The following is a 26,307-nucleotide window of genomic DNA, read 5'->3' on the forward strand; positions in this document are numbered from 1 at the left end:
AGCAGTGTCTAGTGAAATCAGTAAAAAGTTACAACCCATTTCCTACGTCTTCAATACCCTCTGAGACTGTGAGGGATTTAACTAGGAGGTTTTAAGGAAACTAAATGTTGACCCCATAGCAGTGAAGATGTTTGTTATTAGTTTAGTAACATATTTCTCTTTGAAGAAAAAACTAGGTGATGGTATTTTCTTCTTAGGCCCAAGTCTTAGACACCGAGTGTCTATAATCAATCACCCCTTAAAGAAATAAAATATAAAACTCTCTAAGGCAGAGGTTGGCAAACTTTTACTGTAAGGGCCAGATAGTGAATCTTGTAGGCATTGCAGACCATATCGCCTCTGTCACAGCTACTCAACTCTGCTATTGTAGCACAGTAATACACAAATGAATGAGTGTGTTCCAATAAAACTTTATTTACACAAACATGCAACAAGCTACATTTGGCCCATGGACCATAAAGTTTGCCTCCTACGTAAGTCATGAATGGAGATGACAGTGACCATAGTGATTCAGAAAACCAGATTTTTTTAGTGAAGGGCAGGTTTTAGATAATTCTGTGATAATTCTGGAATTATTAAGGTTTTTTGGTTAATACTGAATGCCATCACTTTGGTGGAGGGAGTGGATGGGGGGAGCAGAGGCTGTGCAAGTTTTCTAGATGGAAATATTAGTCAGCTCAGTATATTTGAATCTTGAATAAACTTTCCTTTGTAAGTAGATTTGGGTTCTTTAGGTTGGCTATTAGTGAACCCATCCTGTCTTCCCGCTCCTGGAACAGAGAAAGGACGAATTAGGGGAATCAGAAAGCCTGAGAAAAGGGGGAAATAACAATGACTACCGTTTATTAAGCTGTCCTCCCCATCACAAACTATGACCATATTATCCCCATTTTACAGAATACGTGAAGTTTTAGTTGAGAGAGGATGAATACTTTGCCAGGATCACACAGTAAGTGTCAGAGCCAGCTTATTGCTTTCTCCTTGGCCACGATACTTCCCTCAAGAAAAGTAACCTGCTTTCCCTGGGACACCCACTTTCTTCAGGTTTAGAACCAGAGAAGGCAGTGGGGTGGGGGGAGATCACCCCTTCTTCCTTCTAGCTTTCCTTTCCAGTAGCTGTTATGTTTAAAACACAAACAATAAATGTCTTGTGAGTCAACTTCTACTGCGTGCCAGGCATAGAGCTTTCATTCTATTACAGAAGCTATTTTCTTCCCATTTCCAAGACTGCAAAGAGACAAGGAAATGGAACTTCAGACAATTAAGAAACGTGCCCTAGGTAGCACCAAGTGTTAATTGCAGAGTCAGAATTTCATCACAATTCTCACCAACACCAAAGCATTGTCTGCACACACAACTGCCGTAGAGCTTAGAAGTGAAACTCCCAGGCTCTTAAGCCAGACTGACGGGTTCAAATCTCAGCCCACTGGTTACTAGTTGTATCACCCTGGACAAATTGCTTAATGATCTTGTGTGTTAGTTTCCTGATTTGTCAAATTAGGATGTTGATAATGATTTCCCTCTCACAGTTTTTTATAAGGAGTAAAACAATACATGCGTATCATAAATAGCACGGGCTTGGCTTTTTCCATAGACTATAAGCTCTATGAGCACAGGAGTCTGTTTTGTTTGCTGTTCTGTCTTTAGCACTTAGAATAATGCCCAGCACACAGTAGGCAATATCGTTGCAGGAAGGAAAAAGTTTCAAACAAACTAGACTTTAGATTAAGTTGTGACTGGGTTCAAAGCCAGCATGAAAAAAACCATAGTTCTCCTTTTTCTTTACTTTTTTATGTATAACTTGAATTTGATACATAAAATGTAATATGTCTTTGAAATCATAACAGGAAGTGTAATAATGGAAACTAGCAATTGTCTTGGTTATTTCGATACTCCTGACAATAGCAGATGTTAGTACAAAGGTGAAGCGGAGTCTCATAGCACATAGCTTTGGATACACTCTCCTAATTCTTTGGTATTCCTAAAGGAACCTGCTTATGTAGTTCATTTTAAAATTCCTTTCATCCTTTTTCTTTAAATCTCATAAGTCTGTCATTATCACACATTTTATCTCCAAAAGTTTACTTTTACCAAACTTGTGTCGTATTTAATACTGTGGATTCTAAATGCGAGTCAGTATTTAGTGGCAACAGCTGCCAGGAGTCACTGTAATAAATGAACTATGGTCCCTTTAGCTGGCGAGATTGCTTTGATGTCTACACTTCAGCACTGATGGAGGCCCCGGAGAGCAACAATGCCTCCAGAGAAAAGGGTAAACTCATCCCCCCGTCTGAATGTGTACAAAGAGGAGCATATATACTGGAGGTATGGGGATGGCGGTGCCTTTGGAACAAACAGTTCTTGCAGGTGGATTTATGTCCGGGCTCCGGGAAGCTGAGCCCCACGTATTCCCAAGAACACCACCTAGACACACTGTCATACCTTGGCAGAGAAACATTTTCAAGGCTTTATTGGATTTATGATAATATTCATTCTGAGTGTTGATAAACTGACACCCCTAACAATAGCAAAGCACTGGGGTTCTAATCTTTCTCCCTGGCTTGCGCTGTATACATTTATTTTCATTAAGAATAAGTATCTCACAGAATTACACAGTGGCAGCTTCTGGAACTACCTCCTTCGAACGCTCTATCTTCAACAATATGCCCACCAAAGAATCCTTTAAAGACCTCAGTCACTGGAGAGGCCAAAAAGAATCATTGTTTTTATTTGTTTTCATGCAGAATTCTCTACATGGTTTATGTTAAGCAATTGAAGTGAATACGTTTTAAAGCTTCTTCTGCTTACAATCAAAATAATTTAGACGTATTAGTCTGATTTGTAATTTTCTTCAAGTCAAGAAGAACTGAATGTCTAATACATTTGGGAAACGTTCGTAAATGAAAGATTTGCTCCAGTTTAAAATATCTATCTATTTGACTATTCTGTAAACCAAACTATAAATTGAACTGTAAGCCAAAGAGTTAAAGAATGCTGTGAGGTTTGACTTTCGCAGTGAAGACTTTGATTTTCCAGGAACCCAGTGGTAAACTTTAGTTTTGGGGTCAACCTCATGAAATAAGAATTTGGCCCAAAATGGCAGCAATAAAGAGAAATAAGATTTACCCTGAGATAGCTTATACATAAAGTATGATGAGCCTGGACATACGGTAAAATACCCTGCTGTTTAATTTCCTGTTGAAATAATAGCTAAAAATTTGTTATGCATGAGAAATTATGTGCAAAGCGTCTTACGTGTATTATTTTATTTCATCACTGTGTACTAGTTTTTTTTAACATCTTTACTGGAGTATAATTGCGTTACAATGGTGTGTTAGTTTCTGCTTTATAACAATTGTGTAGTATTATTATTCTCATTTATTGATAGAGAAAAAGAGAGGAAAATAGAGATCTGTAAAGGTCAAGTAATTTGCCAGAGGTTACAAAGGTAAGGAAGTAGCATAGCCAAGATTCAAACCTAGACAATCTGCCTCCGGAGCCTGAATTCTTGCCCATGACATAAGCCTAAATTACTAATGATGTTGGCAATAAATACGTTTCAGTTAAGCACGAAAATAATGACATATGGACAACTTATAAATGTAGCTCTATTATAGGTAGTATAACAAATAGTAAAATTGTATTCAGAATAAACAAAAACATTTGCCTTACACCCCTAAAAAAGCAATTCTACATTTTTAGAGGGCAGAATTTCAGGTACTGATGACTTCACATTACCCTATAAGCTCTGTTTTTGTTTCTGCATCCAAGGTTAGTATCTCCACATCTTATTTGAATTCATTGATCAACCAACAAAAAACTCTGTAAGCACTGTTATTCTTTTTTTAAAATCTAGACAGGACAATTCTGACCTTCAAAGAAGTTACAAAAATTGTCCACCATCAGGCAGCAAGTTGGTGGCCAAAGTGAAATTCCAACCCAAGTTTCAGGATTTCAAGTCTAATGAATTATTTCCCACCTTTCGCTATAAAGGTGACAGAGTGAGAACAAAAATGGCTTGTGAAATCTCCTTAACACTATACTTCTTCTTTCTTCTCATAGGTCGCTACCCTCAGGAGAACAAGGGAACCTACATCCCAGTCTCTGTGGTCTCCGAGCTGCAGAGTGGCAAGTGGGGAGCCAAAGTTATCACGAGAGAGGACAGGTCTGTCCGGCTGTCCATCCAGTCTTCTCCAGACTGCATTGTGGGGAAGTTCCGCATGTATGTTGCTGTCTGGACCCCCTATGGTGTAATCCGCACCAGCCGAAACCCAGAAACAGACACGTACATTCTCTTCAATCCTTGGTGTGAAGGTAAGGGCCAGGGATTTATTTTCTTATTACAAAAATAGTTCCTATATTTCTAATGCGTCTCTTTTTGGATGATGGCAAAATTATTCTACAAGACGTCCCTTTCCTACATACACTTTCCATGTTTTAAAGATAGAAAAAGATACAAAATTTGTCCTCACCGTATATGAGGACATAACCTGAAGTTAATGCTGCTATAGATTTATTGCAGGAAACAATTGAAGATTGCCTAAAGCTGCACCATTAGTTAACTGTGGAGCTATATGTTGATGGTATCCCCTCTGTGTATGTTATTGCTCTGTAAACGAAAAGGGTTTCTTTAACTTGACTTTCAAAACTATTAGGATCCAGAAGATGTGGTGTATATATCTATATATCTAGTCTCAGCCATAACAAAGAACAAAATTTTGCCACTTGCAGCAATGTGGATGGACTTGGAAGGCATTATGCTAAGCGAAATGAGACAGAGAAAGACAAACACCGTATGATACCATTTATATGTGGAATCTAAAAAGTGCAAACTAGTGAATATGACAAAATGAAGCAGACTTCCAGAGAACAAACTAACGGTTACCAGTGGGGAGAAGGAAGAGGGAGGGGCGATATAGCGGTAGGGAATTAAGAGGTACAAACAATGAGGTATAAAATAAGCGGCAAGGATATATTGTACAACAGGAGGAACATAGCCAGTATTTTATAATAACTATAAATGGAGTATAACCTTCAAAAATTGTGAAGCACTGTATTATATATGTACAGCTGTAACTTATATCGTAGAGCGACTATACTTCAATTTTTTAAAAAAACTCTTAGGATCCATAATCTGGCTTCAGAAAAATAGAATAAAGTTGACCCTGTCTGTAGTGGAACTAATTTCTCTATCTCCTTAATTCAAGAAGAGAAAGCCTGAATGTCTAACAGATTCTACAAATTTGTTTATACGCATAGTGCGTGCACACTTCATAAACCGTAACTCTGGAGATGCAAACATGTAACTTTATTTTAATATAATACAACTTAATCTCTACTGCTATTTTGAGCCTTCCCTTCTGGCTGCTGCAGAAGTTAAATCTGGTTATAGTCAAATAAACTCAGTCAAGTCCAAGGATTTCTCTACCAATCCAATTTAAAAACTCAGTCACACACAGTACTTTTCCCTATCCGCATCTCTGCTCTTCCTTGTCTGCCCCCTGCTTCCATACTTGGCATGAGGCTGATTTTAAGTTCCAGAGGCAGATGCAATGTTGTAGCAAAATTGAGGGAAGAGAGTCACATTTAGATCTTAAGAAATAAGGTAATGAAACATATAAAAGCTGATGGGACCAAAGGCTTCTCACATCATCTTATTCCATATGCATTGCTCTCCAATATCTTCCAAAATGGGTCTATATTAGTGCTGACTTTGAACGTGAGAGTTGCACTTAAATCAGGCTTGATCCGAACTTACATATAGATAATAAGTGAACAACAATGTTTTCTACTCTGTATAACATAAACCTGGATCCTACTGACCTTTTCTTTGAACTGTCTATTCCAATAGATGGCACTGAGCTAATTCTATACTCCCCACTCACCACCTCCATCATCCTATACCCAATAATCCTTATCTATGAGACAAACGTTCAAGGTTGATGGTGACAGGAGCTGCTAACTGGGCCATGTGCAGTTCAAAGGTACAGGGATCTGTTTATAGTAACCTTGTCAACCAGATACAACTGCAAATGAGTGGATAATGGAGAAGACTGAGGGGAGTGAGGGGGTAGAGACAAACTAAGGTTTTGAAAATGTTTACTTGGAGATAACTGTAGACACTCAACCAGAAATGACCGGAGATATCCTGATATGTAAGATGAGAATCAGAGATGTGAATTTGGGACTTATCGGCAACTTTGGAGAAAATAAAGATAAAGAAGGAAAGAGGATGTCCTATCAAGCCCTAAAGAACCCTAACATTTAGGGGTATAACAGAGTAGGAATCAGCAAGGGGGGCTGAGATGGTGGAATACGTAGGTGGTGGCCTAATATAAGAAAATTGTATTTTAAAAAGCCATACTTATAAAATAGGTAAACCAAGAATTTGTTACTGATTTTATTTGCATTAGAGAAAGAAAATCATACAACTTCATATAACTATCCAACACCCTAAGGTATTTAAAGAATGATATGATCTGCCCAAACTTTGGTTTATTAACAGCTTTTCTGGATTACATCATCTGTGTAAGATGGGACACATGTCTACATGCATTTGCACTTATGTGGCCTCTCTTCTAGAGGTGAAAAGGGTTAGTCATGTTGCCTGACCTATTGACTTTACAGGAGGACCATTCAGGAGGTTGATGGTCTAATAACCTTCAACTACCTGATCATTGCCTTGGTGTTCCATTGTAGCCATGGTGAGCAGCTTCCAGGTACCTCTGCTCCGAAAGAGTGACATAGATCTAGAGATGACATGGTGCTGCCACTAGATGCTGCATTACAGAAAAGGAGCAGAGGGGCATTGCTGATCAGCGGAAGGTGAGAATAAAACCAGAGAGTTCTAGTAGGCACTTGAATAGGTGAGTCTAGAGCTCAGAGGAGATATAGCTGAGCTAGAGATATAAATATGACCTCCAGCAGGAGCCAGCGGCAAGTTTAAAGGAAGAACAGGATGGATTTAATATAATCAACAATTCTAGTCTAAACAAAGGACAGGGAGATTGACAAAAAGTAGCCAGTGGGGTAAGAGGGAATCAGAAGAACGTGGTGTCACAGAGTCAGAACACCAACTGATTCAACGAGACAGGCTTTAGCTCTTTGGAATGCTGCTTATTAGTTGAGTAGGATAAGAAAAGAAAGTGGCCATACACTGTGAAAATACAGAAGTCATTGGGAAAATTAGAAAGATTGTTTTACTGGTGTGATGGGGACAGAAACCAGAGAGATGGGCACGGGCTACAATGTAATGGGAGGTGAGAAAGTGGAGGCACAGGTATTATCATCTCCTTCAAGAAGACCTTCTGTGAAACACAGATGGTGATACGAAGGTCAAAGGAGAATTTTTAAAGACAGGACAGAGTGGACATAATTTTCTGGTGCTGGAGACCAACCAGGAGAAAGAGTTTACAGCCCAGAGGGAGGGTGGTGGTTCACAGCCTTCTCTGCCCCCTGGAATCACCTGGGGGCTTGGCCACTGACGCCGCGGTCTCCCCACCCAAACATTCTGCAGCTTGGGATCCAGGGCTTATAAAAAGCTCTGTAGATGATTCTTGAAGACACGGTTGAGAGTCACTGACTTAGAGAAATCCTTGAGTGGGTGGGATCTAGGGAACAGATGAAAAGCCCTTGATAGGTGGGACTATCCATCCCCCACGGTGACAGGAGCAGAGTAGGATACGGGTGAAGGTGCAGGTTTTCTAGACTCAGTGGAAGGAGGACGAGGTTGTTCCCTCCTGTGATTCTGTGTTTCTCAGTAAAATGTAAAGCACAATCATCTGTTGAGAACAAGAGGCAAGGAGGGAGTATTGGAAGCTTGTTGGAGGAGACATAAGAGTTGGGAGGTGGGAAGCAGGCTTACTACATGAACATGGCAGATGGGTCTGCCCCGGTCCCCAGAACCCAGAGAAAACTGCCACAACCCCTTAATTCCTTGGCCTGTGAAAGTCCAAACATTTCTGCAAATTTCTTGGGGATATTGTTGTGGCCATCTCTACGTGTAGGAATCCTATATCTCTCAGTGCTGACACCTGTGCTGCCTCAGAAACATCATGAACAGTTACCCAAGACATCTATGAATGTCTAGACATTAATTGCCACTCGGTGTGGGGCGGTGAGAGGAAGAAAGGTTTACAGTCGTCTCTCGGAATCCCTGGGGATTGGTTCGGGGACAGCCACAGATACCCCAGATCCACGGATGCTCAAGTCCTGTATTTGCCCTTCGTATTCCTTGTGTGCCACGGATTCAACCAACAGCGATGGTAAACATAGTACACAATCTGCGGTTGGTTGAATCCGCAGATGAGGAACTCGCGGGTACACAGACCCCAACCGTGCCGTGGTTCTCCAACTCAGACCACATCAGAATCACCTGGAGGGCTTGTTAAAACACAGGTTTCTGTGCAGCCTTCTCATGTTGATGAGGTCTGGTGGGGCCTGAGAACTTGTATTTCTAACCAGTTTCCAGGGGATGCTCATGCTGCTGGTCAGGGACCACACTCACAGGACCACTGGTTTACATAATAATCACAAGATAATTATTACAAAACACAGGAGACTGTGTTCACTCTTCTTAAAATTCCACTGGCTCCCCCCTAACCCTAATTCCAGGCTCTCTCCAGCTTTTACTGCCTCTTCTCTCTCCCCTTTTGTTTTTCCTTGTCCTCCAAACTCTGCTCTCTCATCCTCTCTCAGGAGCAAATTCTCTTATTCTCTCATGCAGAACACTTCAGCAAGCCTTTTGATTTCGTTCTTTGGGCTTCTCCAACAGTCAGACTACACATTTGTGCTTCTACACACTTTTCCAAAGCTATTCCCTCCAGAAAAATTCTGGCACCAGCCTTTAAGTTAATACCTTTTTACATTTTTATGTTAATGCTCACTGAGCTCTCCCGGGGATGTGAATGGAATGGGGGAAAGAGGTCATCTCTTCATTTCTCTCATGCTGTGGTTTTCCCGGCCTAGAAATCAAAGCATAATCCAACCAGGGTATCCGTATGATGAACCCCACACACAACCAAATACGCTGTAGCCTGACAATCAACCAGTTTCGCGCTTGCACGTGCTAATTCGTAACAATGGACTCCTAGAGATATGATCTGGCAACTAGAAAGTACATAAGAAGAGAGGCCATTGCCCAAGGAGAAAAGATAACAAAAGAGGAAATCAGAAGCTGTCAAAATAAAGCCAGGTGAGCAAAGATGCTGAAAACACCACACTCTTGACATGGAAGTGATGTCCAAGGTGTCTTAGGACACTGCGCTGAAATTACACAGGCAAGTACAGCACTGATTGATAAAGAATGATCAGCTCTGTTGCTGGGAGCCCTTCAGCTTGCTTTGTATTCATAGGCAATTTATCCTCCTTAATCACTCAATCATTAGTGGGGATCAATAGCTGTACCACGTTACTGAGGGCAGCGGTGGACGTCCGGAGAATTATTGGTTAGCTTTTTAATTTAATTGTGCTCACCAGGCTTCAGGTCCGTTCCAGGAAAGAGCCCTTCTCTGGGTGTTGGAGAGAAAACTGTACCCACAAAGGCAGCAGGAGTGAGCTGGGTGTTTATTGTGAAGTCATCTTATTTTTCTGACCACTTGGGAACTCTAAATGGTTGAATGTATTTCCCTATTTAAGTTCAAACTGTTCCAGATTGGTAGTCTAGCATTAGTGCCAGAGAGTGTGTTCTGAAAGATTTCAGTGTCCCATCCTGTGCTCAGTACTCAGGTCAGTATTTGATGGCTCTGTTTGGTAGGGCACCAGTCATTTTCAAGGGGTTCGGCTTTTCTTAATCACTTGTTTTCCACCTCATTCCCCATCACTGATTTTCCCTTAAATCCAGTCTTCATCCTAGCACCTAGCACAGTGCCTTGTACATACTTCATGTTTAATAAATGTTTGCTGCATTGATTTAATAATTCCAAGTAAATGCTTTTTAGGTTCACTGCACTTATCATCACAGATAAGTTGTGAATGTAATCTCACAACTTACCATCTTGGAAAAAGTCAAAGTCATACATGATGCATGGGGGACATGTGTTGTGGGTACGTGTGTAGATTTCTCTCTCTTTCAGCACCTGACACTAAATTAGCATGTGGTATTTCTAACTTTTCATTCAATGTGATTTTTGCATTTTCCTTTAAACAAAGAAATCTATTAAATTTAGTGTAAAGAAATCAATAAATTTCCAATATCTGGAAGCTTTTAATAGGAAAAACATATGACCAACTTGTATTTTATTATAACATTCGTTCTTATACTATGTGCTTTGTAATTATACATGGTCTTTTAGACCCTTCAGTACAGAACGGAGTAATGTACCAGGCCTGGTATTCCTGGGGTAACAATGAACAACACCCCTTTCTCTTGGAAACCCTTGAGCCCGGAACAGAATTTACACCCTCAGGCTAGAGCCATTCATCCATCAATCCACAAATATTAATAGTATATCTCCCCCAACGCTCATGACAACATAATTACCCATGGGTAGTACAGCGATGTTATTTATTCATTCACACATATTAAGGATCAATGCTGAAGTAGGCACTCGAATATGGTAGTGAGAAAGACAGTCTTTGCCCTCAAAGAGCCTCTGGCAAAGGTTTCACAAATGAGCTACTAATAAACATGAATTATAACAGTTGCAAAAGAAGTCATGACACAACAAGAACATGTAATAGTAGCAGAGCACTGGCCTCACTGGGGAGTAGGGAGAGACGGGTCAGCAGATTATCTTTGTACCCTCTCCAGCCCCTAGAATAATGCTTGCATACAACAGCAGTCAGGTAGTTGGTTAACTGAATTTTTAATAAAGCTTATGTGAAATTTTTAAGCGTTTATTTATTCTAACCTTCTGTTTAATGAAATAGCATATATCCTTCTTGCAAGTGTCTAACACATTAGAGTCTCATTCTTACTTCTTGTACCGAGTGAGCATTATTCAGTGTGACACTGCAATCAGAAGGAAGCCCAGAGAGCTCACAGTGAATGTTATTTTCAGTGACATATAGATGACCCCAGATTCAAGGTCCAAAGCTGTTTCTGGAAGGAGCAGGTTTGGAAGGTCTGTTCCAGAATTCATCTGCTGATTCATGTCGTTCATAATTCCTTAGGTGGGTGGGTTTTTTTTTTATATCTTCAAATGATGCTCAAAGCAGGTATCTTCCTGCATTCTGTGTTTCAGAAAGCAGGATCCTTTTCTCATTCAGCCTAACACGGTGCCAGGCCCAGAGTTAATACTCATGAATGTTTGCTGGATTGAATTGATAACCAGCACCGTAAGAGGCAGGGAGAGGATTATTAACCTCATATTTCAAGAGTAAAAAACAGACCCTGTGGTATTACATAAAATTTTCAAGGTCACACAGAAAAATCAGGAAACAAGCTGGGGCTAAAACCTGGTTACCCTGATTTGGTCAGGGTAAGCTCTTTCATTTTCAGAACCAGAACCATGGGTACCCTGTATTGTGTCATGAGACAAACAAGGGGTAGATGCTTCTATGATGTTCTAATGAACCCTGGGAAAGCCTGCCATTAAAAGTAAATAAATAAATAAAAATAAAACCAGGTTGATAGCTAAAAGATCAAACAAGTTTCCTTTGCAAAAAAAAAAAAAAGAGAGAGAGAGAGAGAGAGAAATTAAGCATCCCAGCAAGGGCACAGGCTCCCTTTGAGGAAATGTGCTAAGTAAAGAATATCAGATATTTTCTTTGTAGAATTGCTTCATGAATAATAGTCTGTCTTCTGAAGATATTTAAGTACACTGAAAATTCCTTACCCAGCAAAACTGGAAAAATAACACAAATCAAATAAACTTCCCAAGCTGGCCTGAGCTGTAATGTAATGCGGCGTGTTTGCCGGGAACACGCATAGACCCGACTGTTGAGGAATCGCTTGCCTGGGTTTCATGGGCTCGTTCCATTCCAGAGTTCACAGGTACAAAGGCAGGCCTCTAGAGAGGCTGACTTAACCCGTTTTAGGAAGACAGTGGCTCTGGACCCTTCCAGGAAAAAAGCGCAGACTCTGGAAATGCCAGTCCCTAATACACTGCGGTGTTTCCCGATTCCCGCGGGTGGGACTCACGTGCCTACAGCGCACACAGCCTGCTGGGGTCACCACCCCGTCTGATTTACTTTGAGATGGAAAAACATATCACGACGACTCTGATCTGGAGTCACACTTGCTCCCCAGATGAAGGCACCCCCTCGAAGACCGATTACACTCACCCAGCACGTCCTGCCTCTTTCTTTAGTGACACTCAGCTTTTACATAAAGGGGAGGCAAGGAAAGGTTATTCCTGATCCCTCGTTCAGAATTTCTCCCTTCACTAAAAACGTGAGACATTTTGCCTTCTTGAAGAGGCCAAGCCGTTATTTCTTCCAAAGGATCAGAAGCAGAACCAAACTCTGATTTAAGCTCTTCGGCAGTCTCTTCAGAGATCGAGTATACGATAGCATCCCTAGCTCTGCAATTGTCTTTGATCCCTTTGCCAGGCCTGAACTTAATGACCTTAGAAATGGCACTTGCTTTAACTTTAAAATAGCATGTAAATAAGCAAAGGGAAATTTTCTACCCACGTGGTGATGAATAGCCCTCCTTCTCCCTAAGAGGTTGTACAGATATTAAAATCAATATGGTCAGCATTCATTTTTACAGGTTTGTTATAAATTCTTACTTTCTCTGAGGGGGGAGGCGCAAATTGTAATTTCCAAGGGTGCCAGAAATCAGCCGTAGAAGTGAGTCCCGGCATTTCTCAGCCCCCAGTTTTCTTTTTTGGACTGCCCCACCAGAGGAATCGTAAAATAAATGAGGCCGTTCTTCTTTACTACTTGCCTCCTGTAAGTCACCCGGGAAGAGTGGTTATTCACAAGGCATGTTGAAGGTCTGTTCTGGTGGCAGAGGTGCTGGGTAAGGTAGATGGAGGTATTATTGCATAATCACCAATGGTGCCATGTTTTCTTGTGAGTTTTATTGTGGTGACGGTGGTTTGCCAGAGGTCTCATGGGATCAAGAGGATGTCGACGGGTCCATGGTGCTGCCATTCCAACTCTATGAGCTCTCTAGACCTAGCTTCTCCTATCAGCTCTCACGCAACTGAGAAGTGTAGTCCCCACCCTTACATACGAGCACACACACACACACCCCTCTGCTTTCTATCAATAACAGTTCAGATTGTTGGGCCACTAGAACAGTGACATGTCAGCTCATTTTTCCTTTTCATAGTATAATAGTGCCCTCCGTGCCCCCCCAGATCTAGAAAAACCTCACCACACCTCTCTAACAAAAGAATTTTTAAAACAAACAAAAACAACACCAAAAAAAAAACACCAAAAATCTCAAGAGGCAAATGATTAAGTTTTCCTGTTTTTTGTCAGCATATCAAACAAAGAGAGTTTTTTGGCGTTTCCATGGGGATGTAATTTTTTTTTTTTAACCCTAGCTTTGGACTATATTTTAAAGTGACAGATCTGAATAAAAACAGAGGAACGAAAGCTCTTCTTTCCACCCTCAATCTTCTTTTAAAATCATAAATAAATTTAAAATTAAATTCAAGCCTCCCCATTTGTTTTCCTTGCCCTCTGCTGTGGATTCATGATTACGCCCGCCGAGTTTGAGGTAAGGTTTAATTCAGCCGCTGCAAGGAAAAGGATGGTCTGGGCTCGAGCTGCAGAACTCCTTCCTATTCATGGTTTGCCACCTAAATTTATGACTTCCCATCACTAATAACCCAAAGCCCAAAAATAAATCCTTCATTTTTCTTGGACTTCTCTCTTACTCTCAAAGCTCAGACATCCATCCCCATCTCTCGTTCTTGCGGTTGGCGTTTACTGTGCCACGTTCCCAGGCACAATGTGCTGGACGCTGGGGAGACCGTGCCCCGATCCCTTGGACTCAGAGTCATAGTCTACTTGGGGGACAGCTTAGTATTCAAATCCTGGCTTCACCTCTTACCTGCACTATGACCTTGGGATGGACACTTCTCTCTTCCTCAGTTTCCTCATCTCCAAAATGGGGAAAAATATTATGCCTTCCTCTTAGAGATGTTATGAGTTTTAAAGAGTTTGTTTTTGTACCACACTTAGAAAGTTTCTGACATGGAGTAAATACTAAACACATACTTGTTCAAGAAATAATTAAATCACGGAACAATTTCCATATAGTGGAGTGAATGTCACTGCGGCATCCGTAGGACACTACAAAACAAGGCTTAATCCAACCTGTGCTGGGAAGAAAAGAGTACAGGGAGACTTAAAGAAGGGGGGAAGTTATCATTGTATAAAGATATTTAATAAAGACATTGATAATAAAAAAAGAACACACCATCTTGTTCTTGAAGAAAAATTAATGCAACAAAGTTAAACTTGTTAACCTCTTCTTAAATAGGTGGTTTCATGTAAACGCAACCACACTTTAAAAAATAACTTTTTTCTCATGATGAAAGTCTTATTGTAGAAATAAAAAATAATGAAAGCATAAAAAGAACGCAGAGATCTACAAATCACAATTACCATTTTGGTGTACTTCCATTCACTTAATGTATTTTTGAATGGTTTTAATTTTTAATTGACAATTAGTTGAATACATTGCCCTTTCAAATATACACATATGTATGTTTATAAATGGTAAAGAGTGGACTTTCCCTTACACCTACGCTCCAATCCTAGAGCATCTCCAGAGAAAACAAACTTCAACTGTGTATTTCATTCCAGATATTTTGCTATAATTTTACATATTAATGTCCATATGTACATCTATAGAGTTTGGATTTTATTAACCACAGGTGGGATTGTGTTATGCGCGTTTCTCTATACTTTCTTGCACAATATACCTTGGAGAGTTTTCTATATCCGTACAAGCATATTCTTTTTAGTGACTGCTTGGTATGGTTGTACCATAATTGATTTGGTCTTTTATTTACAAATATTTAGATTTCCTCTCATTTTCACTGTAGTATACCGTGCTACAATGAATGTTTCACACACCTTCATACAAATGTATTTCTGTAGAATAGATACCTAGAAATACCTTTGCTTGGTCAAAGTAAATCCACATCTTAGATTTGCATAGATACTGCCAAATTTTTTTAAAGGATGCAGTAGTTTATAATACAGCCACAGCACACGAGCGTATCCATTTCTTTAAACTTTCATTGGCACCAGGTGTTACCATGTGTTTTACTATACGCCAATATGCTAGGCAAAATATGGTATTTCCAACACAATAGCAAGAAAAGTTTTTTTTAAATGGGCAAAGAACCTGAATAGACATTTCTCCAAAGAAGATACATGAAAAGCCAACGGGTACATTAAAAGATGCTCAACCTCACTAGTCATTAGGGAAATGCAAATTAAAACCACAATGAGATATTACCTCACTGTTGTTAGAATGGCCATCATCAAAAAGACACGGGGGAAGGGTAAGCTGGGACGAAGTGAGAGAGTGACATGGTCATATATACATTACCAAATGTAAAATAGCTAGTGGGAAGCAGCAGCGTAGCACAGGGAGATCAGCTTGGTGCTTTGTGACCACCTAGAGGGGTGGGATAGGGAGGGTGGGAGGGAGACGCAAGAGGGAGGATATATGAGGATATATGTATAAGTATAGCTGATTCACTTTGTTATAAAGCAGAAACTAACACACTACTGTAAAGCAATTATACTCCAATAAAGATGTTTAAAAAAAAATAAAAGACAAGAGAGAACAAATGCTGGCATGGGTGTAGTGTTTCTCTAACCCCTGTATTTTCTGTTAAGCAGTTAGTTCTATCTAGAGACTCAATCAGATTCATCTATAAGTGAATTATTTTCTGTTTTCTTTGGAGGGGGGCAGAGAGCGCACTTAAGAACTATATACTTCTTAAGTCGTATGCTGTGTGCTTCCTGGGGCTTTCGTCCCATCAGGAGACTCATAATGTCTGTTTGTCCCTCTTTGTGATGTTCAGATTTATCAGTAGGGTCAGGTTTTACCAGTCTCATCCATCCATTATGAAGTTCCCCATTAGCCTTTTAACAAATGATTTTAGCCTAGATCCATTATTTCATTAGGGACTGCAAAATGGTGCTGGTCTCCTCTACCATTCTTTCTGCATTTATTAGCATCTATTATTTTGGTGCCTTGAGGTAGCAGTCATAGAATAAAGTCTAAATGCATGGCTCTTTTCCTATTTCTAAGTTTTTTAAATAAGGAGTTGATTCTCAGCACCCTATAAAGGTGACCAATGAATTTTTAAAATCACTATGAAACTACAAATATTGAAGTATTTCACATGTTCTAATACTTTGCAGTGACTATTATTTTTGCTATTTGAATTGTCCCATTCTTGGCCATTGGGAGCTCCTTCAAGTTGATTTATGATTCCTTCGTCATGAGTCCTAGAATCTTTAAAAACCTCCTTGTTTTCTGGTAGGAAGAAGTATGTCAGGCCAGTCTCGTACATTTCCTGACCCAGACCTGCTTTTTCTTAAGGAGCCCAGGTACCTTTTAATGGGGGGTGGGTGGAGAGGAATGGTACTTAGAGATCACAATCTGGGCTCAAGGGTACTTGCTGTTGCCATTGCATTGGTTGTTTTTTCTAGTTCTTTTCAGTGGACAGAACTAAAAAATGTGATTTCTCTTTTTTTTTTTTCTACTTTTCGCTGCGTTGGGTCTTTGTTGCTGTGTGCAGGCTTTCTTTAGTTGCGGCGAGCGGGGGCTACTCTTCATTGCGGTGTGCAGGCTTCTAATTGTGGTGGCTTCTCTTGTTGTGGAGCACGGGCTCTAGGCGTGCGTGCTTCAGTAGTTGTGGCACACAGGCTCTAGAGCACGGGTTTAGTAGTTGTGGCCCGCGGGCTTAGTTGCTCCGCGGCATGTGGGATCTTCCCACACCAGGTCTTGAACCCGTGTCCCCTGCACTGCTAGGTGGATTCTTAACCACTGCACCACCAGTGAAGCCCAAAAATGTGATTTCTAAAGAGAAAATGCATCATGAATTGTTATGATGCTTTCAACTTATTTTTTTTTGAAAAGCCTTTTATTCAATATTTTTTTATAATGGAATTAAGTTTTTGATTATTACAGTATGTTCTGATTGAAACACTACAAACTATTGCAAGAACTAGTGGAAATAGGAAAATCTGTTAATAATAATATTTGTTGGTGAAAAATCATAGGGAATCCAAAAATCTATTTGTCAGTCATATGAGTGAAAGCACAACTTCTGGGAAGTATGTATGGGAAGAAGTAGCCAGCCTCGCCCTTCGTGTACATTCTTATTTTCTTGTTATATCTTCCCCAAGCAGAGGTAGTCCACAATAGTTAGAATGGCCGTCTCCCAACACATAAAATAATCGAATTCCCCAATGGGTGAACAAAATAATGAGTAGTAACCTGGAACTCAGCTGAGCAGGCCACTTTGGAGCCTTCCGTGGGGACGTCTTCCAATTTCAGAGTGATGTGTCCTCACCCTGCATCATCGTTTTAGTGCAAAAACAGAAATTAATTCTGGTGAAATGAGATTCACCTCCCAACAGGATTAATAGTCGCATTCACTGAAGTTCTTACTCTTCATTTGTGAACTGTGAAGAAACCAGTAGTAGCTATAAGATCAATAGGATTTCTGCAGATGGAATGACAATATACAAGGACAAAATCACCTATTTTTTGACTTACAAAGCCAACGGTAGTTTTCAATTTGCAAGTTGATTACAGACCAGTTACACCACAACATTTTCAAATGGCAAAAGTACAAAAAAAAGTTACGTGTTACAAAAATATTTCAGAAAAAGTGTAGTCTAACCAAATAAAAGCACTAAAAAGGTATCTTGCCCAAGGGACGTCAGCTTGGAAAAATTATCACCAAAGCTAAACATTTTTATTTCACACAAACTATACTCGGAAATAGCTTTGAGACTGATTTCTGAGGCTGAAAGTATCAAAGGGTTTACTTGTCAAGAAACAAATACCTTAACTGACAAGGATGGATAGAATGAGTTCATACTCATTAAGATTTCTGCAGTGTTAGGGTACTAACAAACATCTCTTAATGGCAGAATGTGGTAATCATGGAATTATTGCTAAAGTAGTTTTCAAATGAAAAAAGGAAAAGAAAACAAAACAAATTAAACTTGACCAAACATGTCAATTTACAGTTTTAAGGTTATTTTACAAAATACCTCCATTTACACAATAGACTTCACACAGCATTTTAAGATGGAAGTTCTTTTAATTTATCCTGGCACACTATAAATGAATAAATTACACTGTTTAAAGAATTATTTAATATCTTTTATTTATTAAATTTATTTATTCGATAAGTTTTTCTTTCTCTTGACTCAGACAAAGAAAAGATCTCATATATAATAGATTAAGAGAGGAAGTTAAGCACACTAACTTACAGAAACAGGTGGGAACTGGGGAGGGTCAGCAATCATGTGAGTCTCACCCTATGTGATGCTCTTCAAAGATGAGTCAATCTTCTTAGAGCCATTTAATGAAGATTTTGAAGGAAAACTTCATTTTGTACTCTAGCCCTTTAACGCTTTCATTCTTTTTTTTTTTTTTTTTTTTTTTTTTTGCGGTACACGGGCCTCTCACTGTTGTGGCCTCTCCCGTTGCGGAGCACAGGCTCCGGACACACAGGCTCAGCGGCCACGGCTCACAGGCCCAGCTGCTCCGCGGCATGTGGGATCCTCCCGGACCGGGGCACGAACCCATGTCCCCTGCATCAGCAGGCGGACTTTCAACCACTGCGCCACCAGGGAAGCCCAAAGCTTTCATTCTTACAGTCAGTTCAGCTGTTGGTCTGTAGTAGCAGGAGTTACAGTACCAAATGGAAGATAGATTCATTGCTCTGGATCAAAGATCATGAATATCTTCAAGGCTGATGATACAATTGCCAAGTTGCTTTTTAAAATATTGTAGCAGTCACAATCCCATCAGTAGATTGGCAATTCATCACACAGTAGCTGGTACTGAGTATCATAAAATAAAATACATAGACAAATGAATATATACATATAATTTCTTTGCAGTTCTTGAATTACTACTTAATTCAAGTTGTTTTAAATTATTTTCTGTTCACGTTTCCTCATCTGTGAACTGGTTTTCCCTTTACTGGCTTTCTTTTATACACTTCATGATTTTCTTATCAATTTATTGGAGTTCTTTACATGTAAGGAAAATTTACTAACATTTTCTATTGTTGCAAATATCTCTCTAGTTTGTTGTAGACTTTATATTTTATTATATCTGAAATTCAAGTTTTACATTTATATCAAATAAAATGCAGTGATCATTTCCTTTTTGATTTTTTTCTTTTATCTTTGTCTTGATAAAACTTTCTCACTTGGAGACCAAGTAACTATTCACAGTTATTTTACTCTGGAATTTTTTTATGCTTTGTATTTTTAAATTCAGATTCTAAATTAATGTTCAGTTTATTCTGGGGTACAAAAAATTTACTTTTCCCAAGCAGCCAATTTTCTCAGCTGAATTAATGGACACTCCAGTCACCCTCTTTGATTTATAACATTTCTTTCATCATAAATTTATTTCATAGAGACAGACGCATATTGTAACATCTATTTCTAGGCTACCTATTTTGACCCATTAATCTAATTTTATACCAATTGTTTAAATTATAGTAGCTTATAATACAGTCTAATATCTTATAGGGCAAGTCCATAAACATCTCATATTATAAGGAAAACATCTTGAAACATTCCTAAATGTCACTTCTAGACCTCAGTGGCCTTAAGAGGAGTTTTATCTCAATAACGGGCATTTGAAACGCACTTGGCTAAGATGTTTATTATTACAATACTTACAACAGTTAAACCACTACTATAGAGGAATTTTTTAAAAGTAGCCTTTCCTTTTCAGGCCATTTTGATAGCATCATCTGGGGGCGGGCTGTAAAAGGGGTGCATGTAAACGGTCAATGTCCTTTTATACATATTCTGAGATGATTTTATTTTAAAATAAATGTATTCTTTTAGGATTTTACTCCGAACTATCGACCTCGCTATTTCTGTTGTCACTTCCTTATATGTTACCTCTGCTTTGTTCCACTTGGAAATGAAGCTGTCATTTCAGTTGAGGAGTCACATGACTGTATAGAGATTGCTGGCAAAACCACGGAACCCAGCAAGGCCAAAAGTCTGAAGCATCAAAGTTCACGTTGGCGAGGGCTGGGGGGAGGCTGCGGCACGTCTGTCCTGTAACTCTGATTCTTCTAGAGAGATAAAATGGCTTTAGGGTGAAGAAGCTGTTGACGCACACAGCGACACGAGTGAGTCTCAAGAGAAAGAGCCTGAATAAAAGAAGCGAGCCCCCCAAACGTGTGCACACTGTACAGTTCTTTTTATATAAACTTGTGGAAAACGCACATGAACTTACAGTGATAGAAAGCAGATGAATGCTTCCCTGGCCGGGCTGGGACATCAGGGAGAGGACTGGGAGGGAGGAATTACACGGCGGTACAAGGAGGCTTTTGGGGTGACGGACATGTTTATTATTTTGGTCGTGAAATTATACACTTTCAATGTGTGTACTTTATTGGACACTAGTAAATATGTAGATGTGTGTATGCGTGTCTGTATTTACTGTTGCATGAAACCAGGCTAATGGTAGGCAAGAGGCAAAGATTGGAAAGGAAGTTACAAGAAAGTACCGGAGAGCAGACGAGACCGCAGAGTCGCCGAAGGGTTCTGTCAAAGCTGTAACACAGCCCAAAGGGGGATCCAAGCTGGTTGGATGGGGCAGCACCTGGCAAACGTTAATGTACACACAAATCCCGGGAAGCTTGTTAACATGCAAATTCTGCTTCGGTAGGTCAGAACTGGGCCCTGAGATTCTGCATTTCTCACAAGGTCCCAGGTGGTGCTGTATGCGGCTGGTCTTTCCACCGTTCTTTGAGCAGCAAGGGGCTAGGGCATCTGTTCTCAACTCCGGCTGCATATCAGAATCGCTGGGGAGCTTAAAATTAATTAATTAGTTAATTAATTAATGTAAAGACCCTGATGCCTGGATCTCAGCCTTACTCCCAGAGATTCTGATGCCGTCGATCTAGAGTTCGGCTGGAATCAAGAGTTTGTAAAGCTACCCGGATGATTCTAATGTGTAGCCAGGGTTGACAACCACTACTCCAGAGGGATGGTAAAAACCTCATCAGGGAATGAGGAGGAACGATCCCTGAGAAGGTACTAGGACGGCAAGTAGGGCCAGAGAAATGGGATGAACGATGTCCCCGATCGGAACCAAAATTGAACATTTCCAAGCCTGCAAATTGACCTGAGTATAACTTAGAGCCTGTATGGTCCTGCCTGTGTTAAAGATGCTTTTGCTGCCTTCACACCTGGCCTGGGAATAAGTACCAGCTGATTACTGAGCGGGCAGATGGGCAGCGAGGTTTTCCTGAGATTATAGCCACAGGGAAGAAAAGTCCTTGCAATGGAGGAAGATGACCAGGGAGGCTGATTGGACACACGCTTACCAACACATGCACAAGGATTTTTCCTTGAAAGGAGACAAAGCCCAGCCTCTCTCCTCCCGTCCCTATGGGCCACTAACCAGGCATGACAGATGGTACTCCAGCCTCCTAATATGCCCCAGACTTGTTTTAAAATCATTTGGAATTCTATTAACATTAATACTTTGGAAATTATTTTTTGATCTGTGTTACAGACTTTTATCTGCATTATAAAATTCTGATTCTGAAACCACTGATGCAACAGAATCCTGAAATGTTTACTGGGACTTGTCAATTTAATTGTGCTACTTGGAACTTATGGAAGCATTTTGCTGACAAATGTCATCATTTACAGACTGATCTAGGCCACTAATTATGTTCACCGTTGCTAAAATTACACGTTGTGAAATGAGCTACCTTTAGTGAAACAAAAGACTTTTTTCCCATTTAGTTTTTTTCCCACTTAGCAACTTAGGACCAAAACAAACTTGCAAGTATATGAAAACCTTCTGGTTTGGTAATAGTCATTATGTTTACATTTCAATGCAGAGGATGCTGTATACCTGGATAATGAAAAAGAAAGAGAAGAGTATGTCCTGAATGACATCGGGGTTATTTTTTATGGAGACTTCAATGACATCAAGAGTAGAAGCTGGAGCTATGGTCAGGTGAGCCACTTAAAATTTGTCATTGTCAAGGACATTTTTACTTAATATTTTTAGCCCCATGTATCACTGCAGGGTGCTCTCTGTCGATATTAGACAAGCACAATTTCCTGCTTTTCAGGATCTGAGACTCCAAGATGGGCCTGGGAGTAGAGACTTAGAAAGGCACCTGCATAATTCATCAGCTGAAATCACATATTTTCGGTTATTACAATGTTACAGAGATGGGAGATTGTGTGGATATATGACATTCCAGTGAGCAATGCTTTGCAAACTCAGTACAGTGAAATCTCACGAGCTTAGACTCTGCTCTCCAACCTGGAATGAACCCATGTTTTTCTTTTCTTATAAGGAAAAGTGTTTTGATAATAATGCAAAGGGTGCAGGAAGGCAAGTGCCCAACTCAAAGAAATCCCTTTTTTTAAGGGTTAGGATTAGATATGCTAATTAGAAAAGAATGCTACCATTTAGTCAAAGGAGGCCCCACTGGGCTTTCACCTTGAGACATTTTATCAGCTGCAGCCTCAAAGTACTGTCCGGTTATAAGGTAGCAAATGGTATTTCATCTGAGATATTCAGTGGTTCAAGCTATTTCAGCTTGGCATCTTTAATAATGGAGCAAATGAATATTTTTACCGTATTTCCATAAACAGACTCATGTCCTGTGATTCAGAAACGACTTTCCATTAGCAACGTGAGGGCAGGCGAATGTGTCATTTCTCAGAGTTTTGGCTGAAATGGTTGCGATTGTGCACCATCGTCCTGGGTATCCAGGGGCAGATTTCCCAGAACCTGGCCTCACCAGGTCACAGGATACTTTCTTGGCGTGAGATCCTTGTTTAAACTTCCATATGGGCTCTCCCTGCCGTGCTCAGCCCTGCTCGAGCCTGACCACTGGGCTGTGATCATTGGCTCTTGTCTTGTCCACCCAGCTTTATGCCTTTTGCTCCTTCTCAGTGTTCAGGTTTGCCCGCCTGCATTTCTGACGTCCTGCCGGGCTAATGATCTACATGCTCTTCCCCTGTTTTGGGGTCCCTGCCTGGCTCCCTGGTTCCAAGTCCTCCGCTTCCTGAGTGACATACAACCCGTGACCATTGCTTATTGTCTGGTGCTCTCGCCTTGGGTCCCTAATTCCTAACCTTTAGGCGTGATTCTATTTATGCCCCCAGTGTGGCAATAGAGAGAGAGCTAACAAGGGAAGAAGTCATCTAGGTGGGTAGCAAGGACTGCGAAAGGATTCCAAGCATGATCGTGGACTCCCCAGACAGCCTGCCTTTGGATAGATGCCCTTGAGCACAGCCACTGCCTGTCTCTACTGTCATTTGGAGTCCATTAAAACTACAGCCAAGCCAGTAGTTTGTAGTGTAGTTCTCTATGTCTTTACCTTTCCAGCTCATGGCTGTCATGCCCCACAGACACAGCTGAAAGATGCTGCCTAATAAGAATCAGAGTAATGAGTTCTTATTCACCTGGAGAGCTAGTGCAATTACCCATTTCTGCATCTATCACATCAGTTTAGGATACACGCAGAGTTGCTATTCTAACTGGATTTTAATGAGGAATTACATGGAAATTAGCCATTAAAATTGTGATTTCTGTCCTAAGCCCTTGGGTGGATAATATACAAGGCTTCTGTATTCAGGGAAATATTCTGTACAATGAGGTACGGTATAAGTGTAATTTTCCACTTTTGCCTTTTTTTTTTTTTTTTTTTTACTATTTTGTCTTTGTTCCTTGTTTGGAAAATTTGGGCATTGTATGTGGCTAGGAGTTCTTTCTAAGGAAATTGAACTGACTACCTGATGGTTCCCTTGATAATATGATCTCCTTTCTCTAAGCCTTCCTGCCCTCTCTTTGACCCTGGAGTCCACCTTATCTCAGACGAGAGGAAACCTTAGACAGACATTCACTATGTGAGGTCTCCTACTGTTTCCAGTGCAGACCTGAAATGCCTTCCTGAGAAGTACTTGAGAGCCATTTACTGTCGATATGCACAAGGACTCATGTTACTTTTGAGGGCTGGAGACTTTGGCCTGACTTTGGTAAATGGTTCATTCCCTTGCCTTGTCGCTGGAGCCAATATGTTGGGGAGATCCTCTAAATTAACCCTACAATCTTCCGAAGAACTTCAGGTCAGTTCTTGACCCTTGAGTACATCAGCTCGCTAGTAGTTCTGTTTGTATTTCTAGCTAGTATTTAAGTTCTTAATTACTAAAAAATAAAAGAGGGTGTCTCCTTCCTTCCACCTTGATATTTCATGCTAAAGATTATGAGTGATTACCATCTAGGAAATACACATTTCTAAACATGAGGTTGCGGTTTCATTTTATTTTTCAACAGAGAATATCTTGTTTTCAGAGGGGACATTAAAGAGTTTCTAATTTTTTTTCTCCAAATAGTTTGAGGATGGCATCCTCGACGCTTGCCTGTATGTGATGGACAGAGCAAATATGGACCTTTCTGGCAGAGGGAATCCCATCAAAGTCAGTCGTGTTGGATCTGCCATGGTAAGAACAACCACTGATTACTAAAATCGATTACGCATGTCATTTGCCTCAGTATAGATGTCAGCTCATTAAGTGCTGTTGAAATGGTGACTTGCACATAATAAACTTTTATTTGGAAGAGTCTGTAATTCCCTGAACTTGTCATGTGCCGTAAAACAAAATTCTTACATCAGTACTGTGTGTTGCTTTGGCTTCAGACACATGCTGATAGATGACGTGGACAATATAGATCACTTATTCTTAAGAATCTTTGCCTAGGGGCTGAGAGTGACCATGACAAAGTGTCAGCAACTAGAATCAATCAATCAACAAACAAACATCAAAGAGCATCAAAAAAAAAAAACCCGCAAGATGGAAATTTTCTACATTTTCACACCCATAGTAAGAGTAAAGAAATAAATGACTAATCCTAGCTTCTATTTCAATGATACCTCACCACTGGGCTTTATAGTTTATGAAATGGACATTGATTCTTCACAGTACTCACATGAGATAAGTGGGGAGGGGGTGGCATTACCCACGCCATTTTACAAGTTAGGAAACAGTGTGATGACAGTTTGTCAGTGACAAAGCCTCAGCTAGAACCCAGGTCTGCTGACTCCAAAGCTAGACATTTTCTACCTTCCTTGCTGGTCTCTGCAGGACATCCTGAAACATATCGGGGAATGCACAGACCCTGCAACGGAACGGCTTCCTGAGAGAGGAGATACAATTCTCATGAGTGGGAAGGTTAGGGGTCAGGTCTGGGCGGTGAATTAATTGTGTTGCCTAGGTCCTGGACTGTACTGACATGCGGACCGGGTCCTGTGCAGCCCTGGACTGTACCAACGTGCCACACACACAGATCCTGCCCTTGGTGCGTGAAAGCGAATCAAATCTGATTGACGAGCACATTATTCCCGAAAAAAACATCAAGCTAGGTGCTATTTCATACCATCAAAGACTGAGCAACAAATACTCCTTTTTGTTACCAGTTTCCTTAAGTGTTATTTAAAAAAACAATCCATCTGAAAGAATGCTGTCTTTGGGTTTGGTTTAAGTTACATAAAATCAAAATCAAATATTGTTTATATAAAGATATTAGACTGAGAATGATATGAAATGTAATTTATGGTTAGCTCTTAAGAACAAAGATTGTTTTATTAGCAACTAGGCTATGTGTAAATTTAAGAAGAGTGGAGCTTAAAAAGAGAAGGTAAAAACTAATATCTAAAGGCAGTTTTGTTTTCTGTTGTTAGTTTATGTATGCAACGTAAACTATGCAAGTGAAAAGACAATGGATTCTGAAGAATTTGGGAATTCCTTTATAATAGCTATTTATTACAACATGCATTAGACCTGCAGTCAGTCACTGTGTTTCCTGTTTCATGGACAAAATTCTCCCTTTTCTCCTGTAAAGTCATCATGACAGGTTTGCAGTGGGACGGGAAGCAGTTGTCGCAGTGGTTAGATAGAAATTAGTTCCTTCTTAGGCACTCTGAAATGACATGCTCGTCAACCCGAGCTTACTCACATGTTGTGGGTATATTTACGAGTCTAGAAATCACTACCTAACACAAGCCAAAGCAAGAGGGACGCAAACAGGAAGCAGCTAACCCAACACTATGGTGGCATCTGGCCAGATGGAAGCTGTTAAGCCTTGAATTAAGCAGAGAATCCTAATGGAAATTGCCTTGAGATCGTATT

At 40.2% G+C, this 26,307-nt stretch overlaps 1 protein-coding gene across 1 annotated transcript in view; it reads left to right on the top strand.

Annotated features, from left to right (window-relative positions):
* F13A1 (coagulation factor XIII A chain) overlaps positions 1 to 26,307 on the top strand; it is a 138,488-nt gene that overhangs the window by 37,507 nt on the left and 74,674 nt on the right. Inside the window, exons 4-6 of the mRNA XM_004281057.4 lie at positions 4,063 to 4,314; positions 21,999 to 22,117; positions 24,514 to 24,621. Of these exons, the coding sequence (XP_004281105.1) occupies positions 4,063 to 4,314; positions 21,999 to 22,117; positions 24,514 to 24,621 (479 nt within the window). The remainder of the gene's footprint in view (positions 1 to 4,062; positions 4,315 to 21,998; positions 22,118 to 24,513; positions 24,622 to 26,307) is intronic.

Source organism: Orcinus orca, chromosome 10 (assembly GCF_937001465.1).
Source record: "Orcinus orca chromosome 10, mOrcOrc1.1, whole genome shotgun sequence".
Taxonomy (NCBI): Eukaryota; Metazoa; Chordata; class Mammalia; order Artiodactyla; family Delphinidae; genus Orcinus; species Orcinus orca.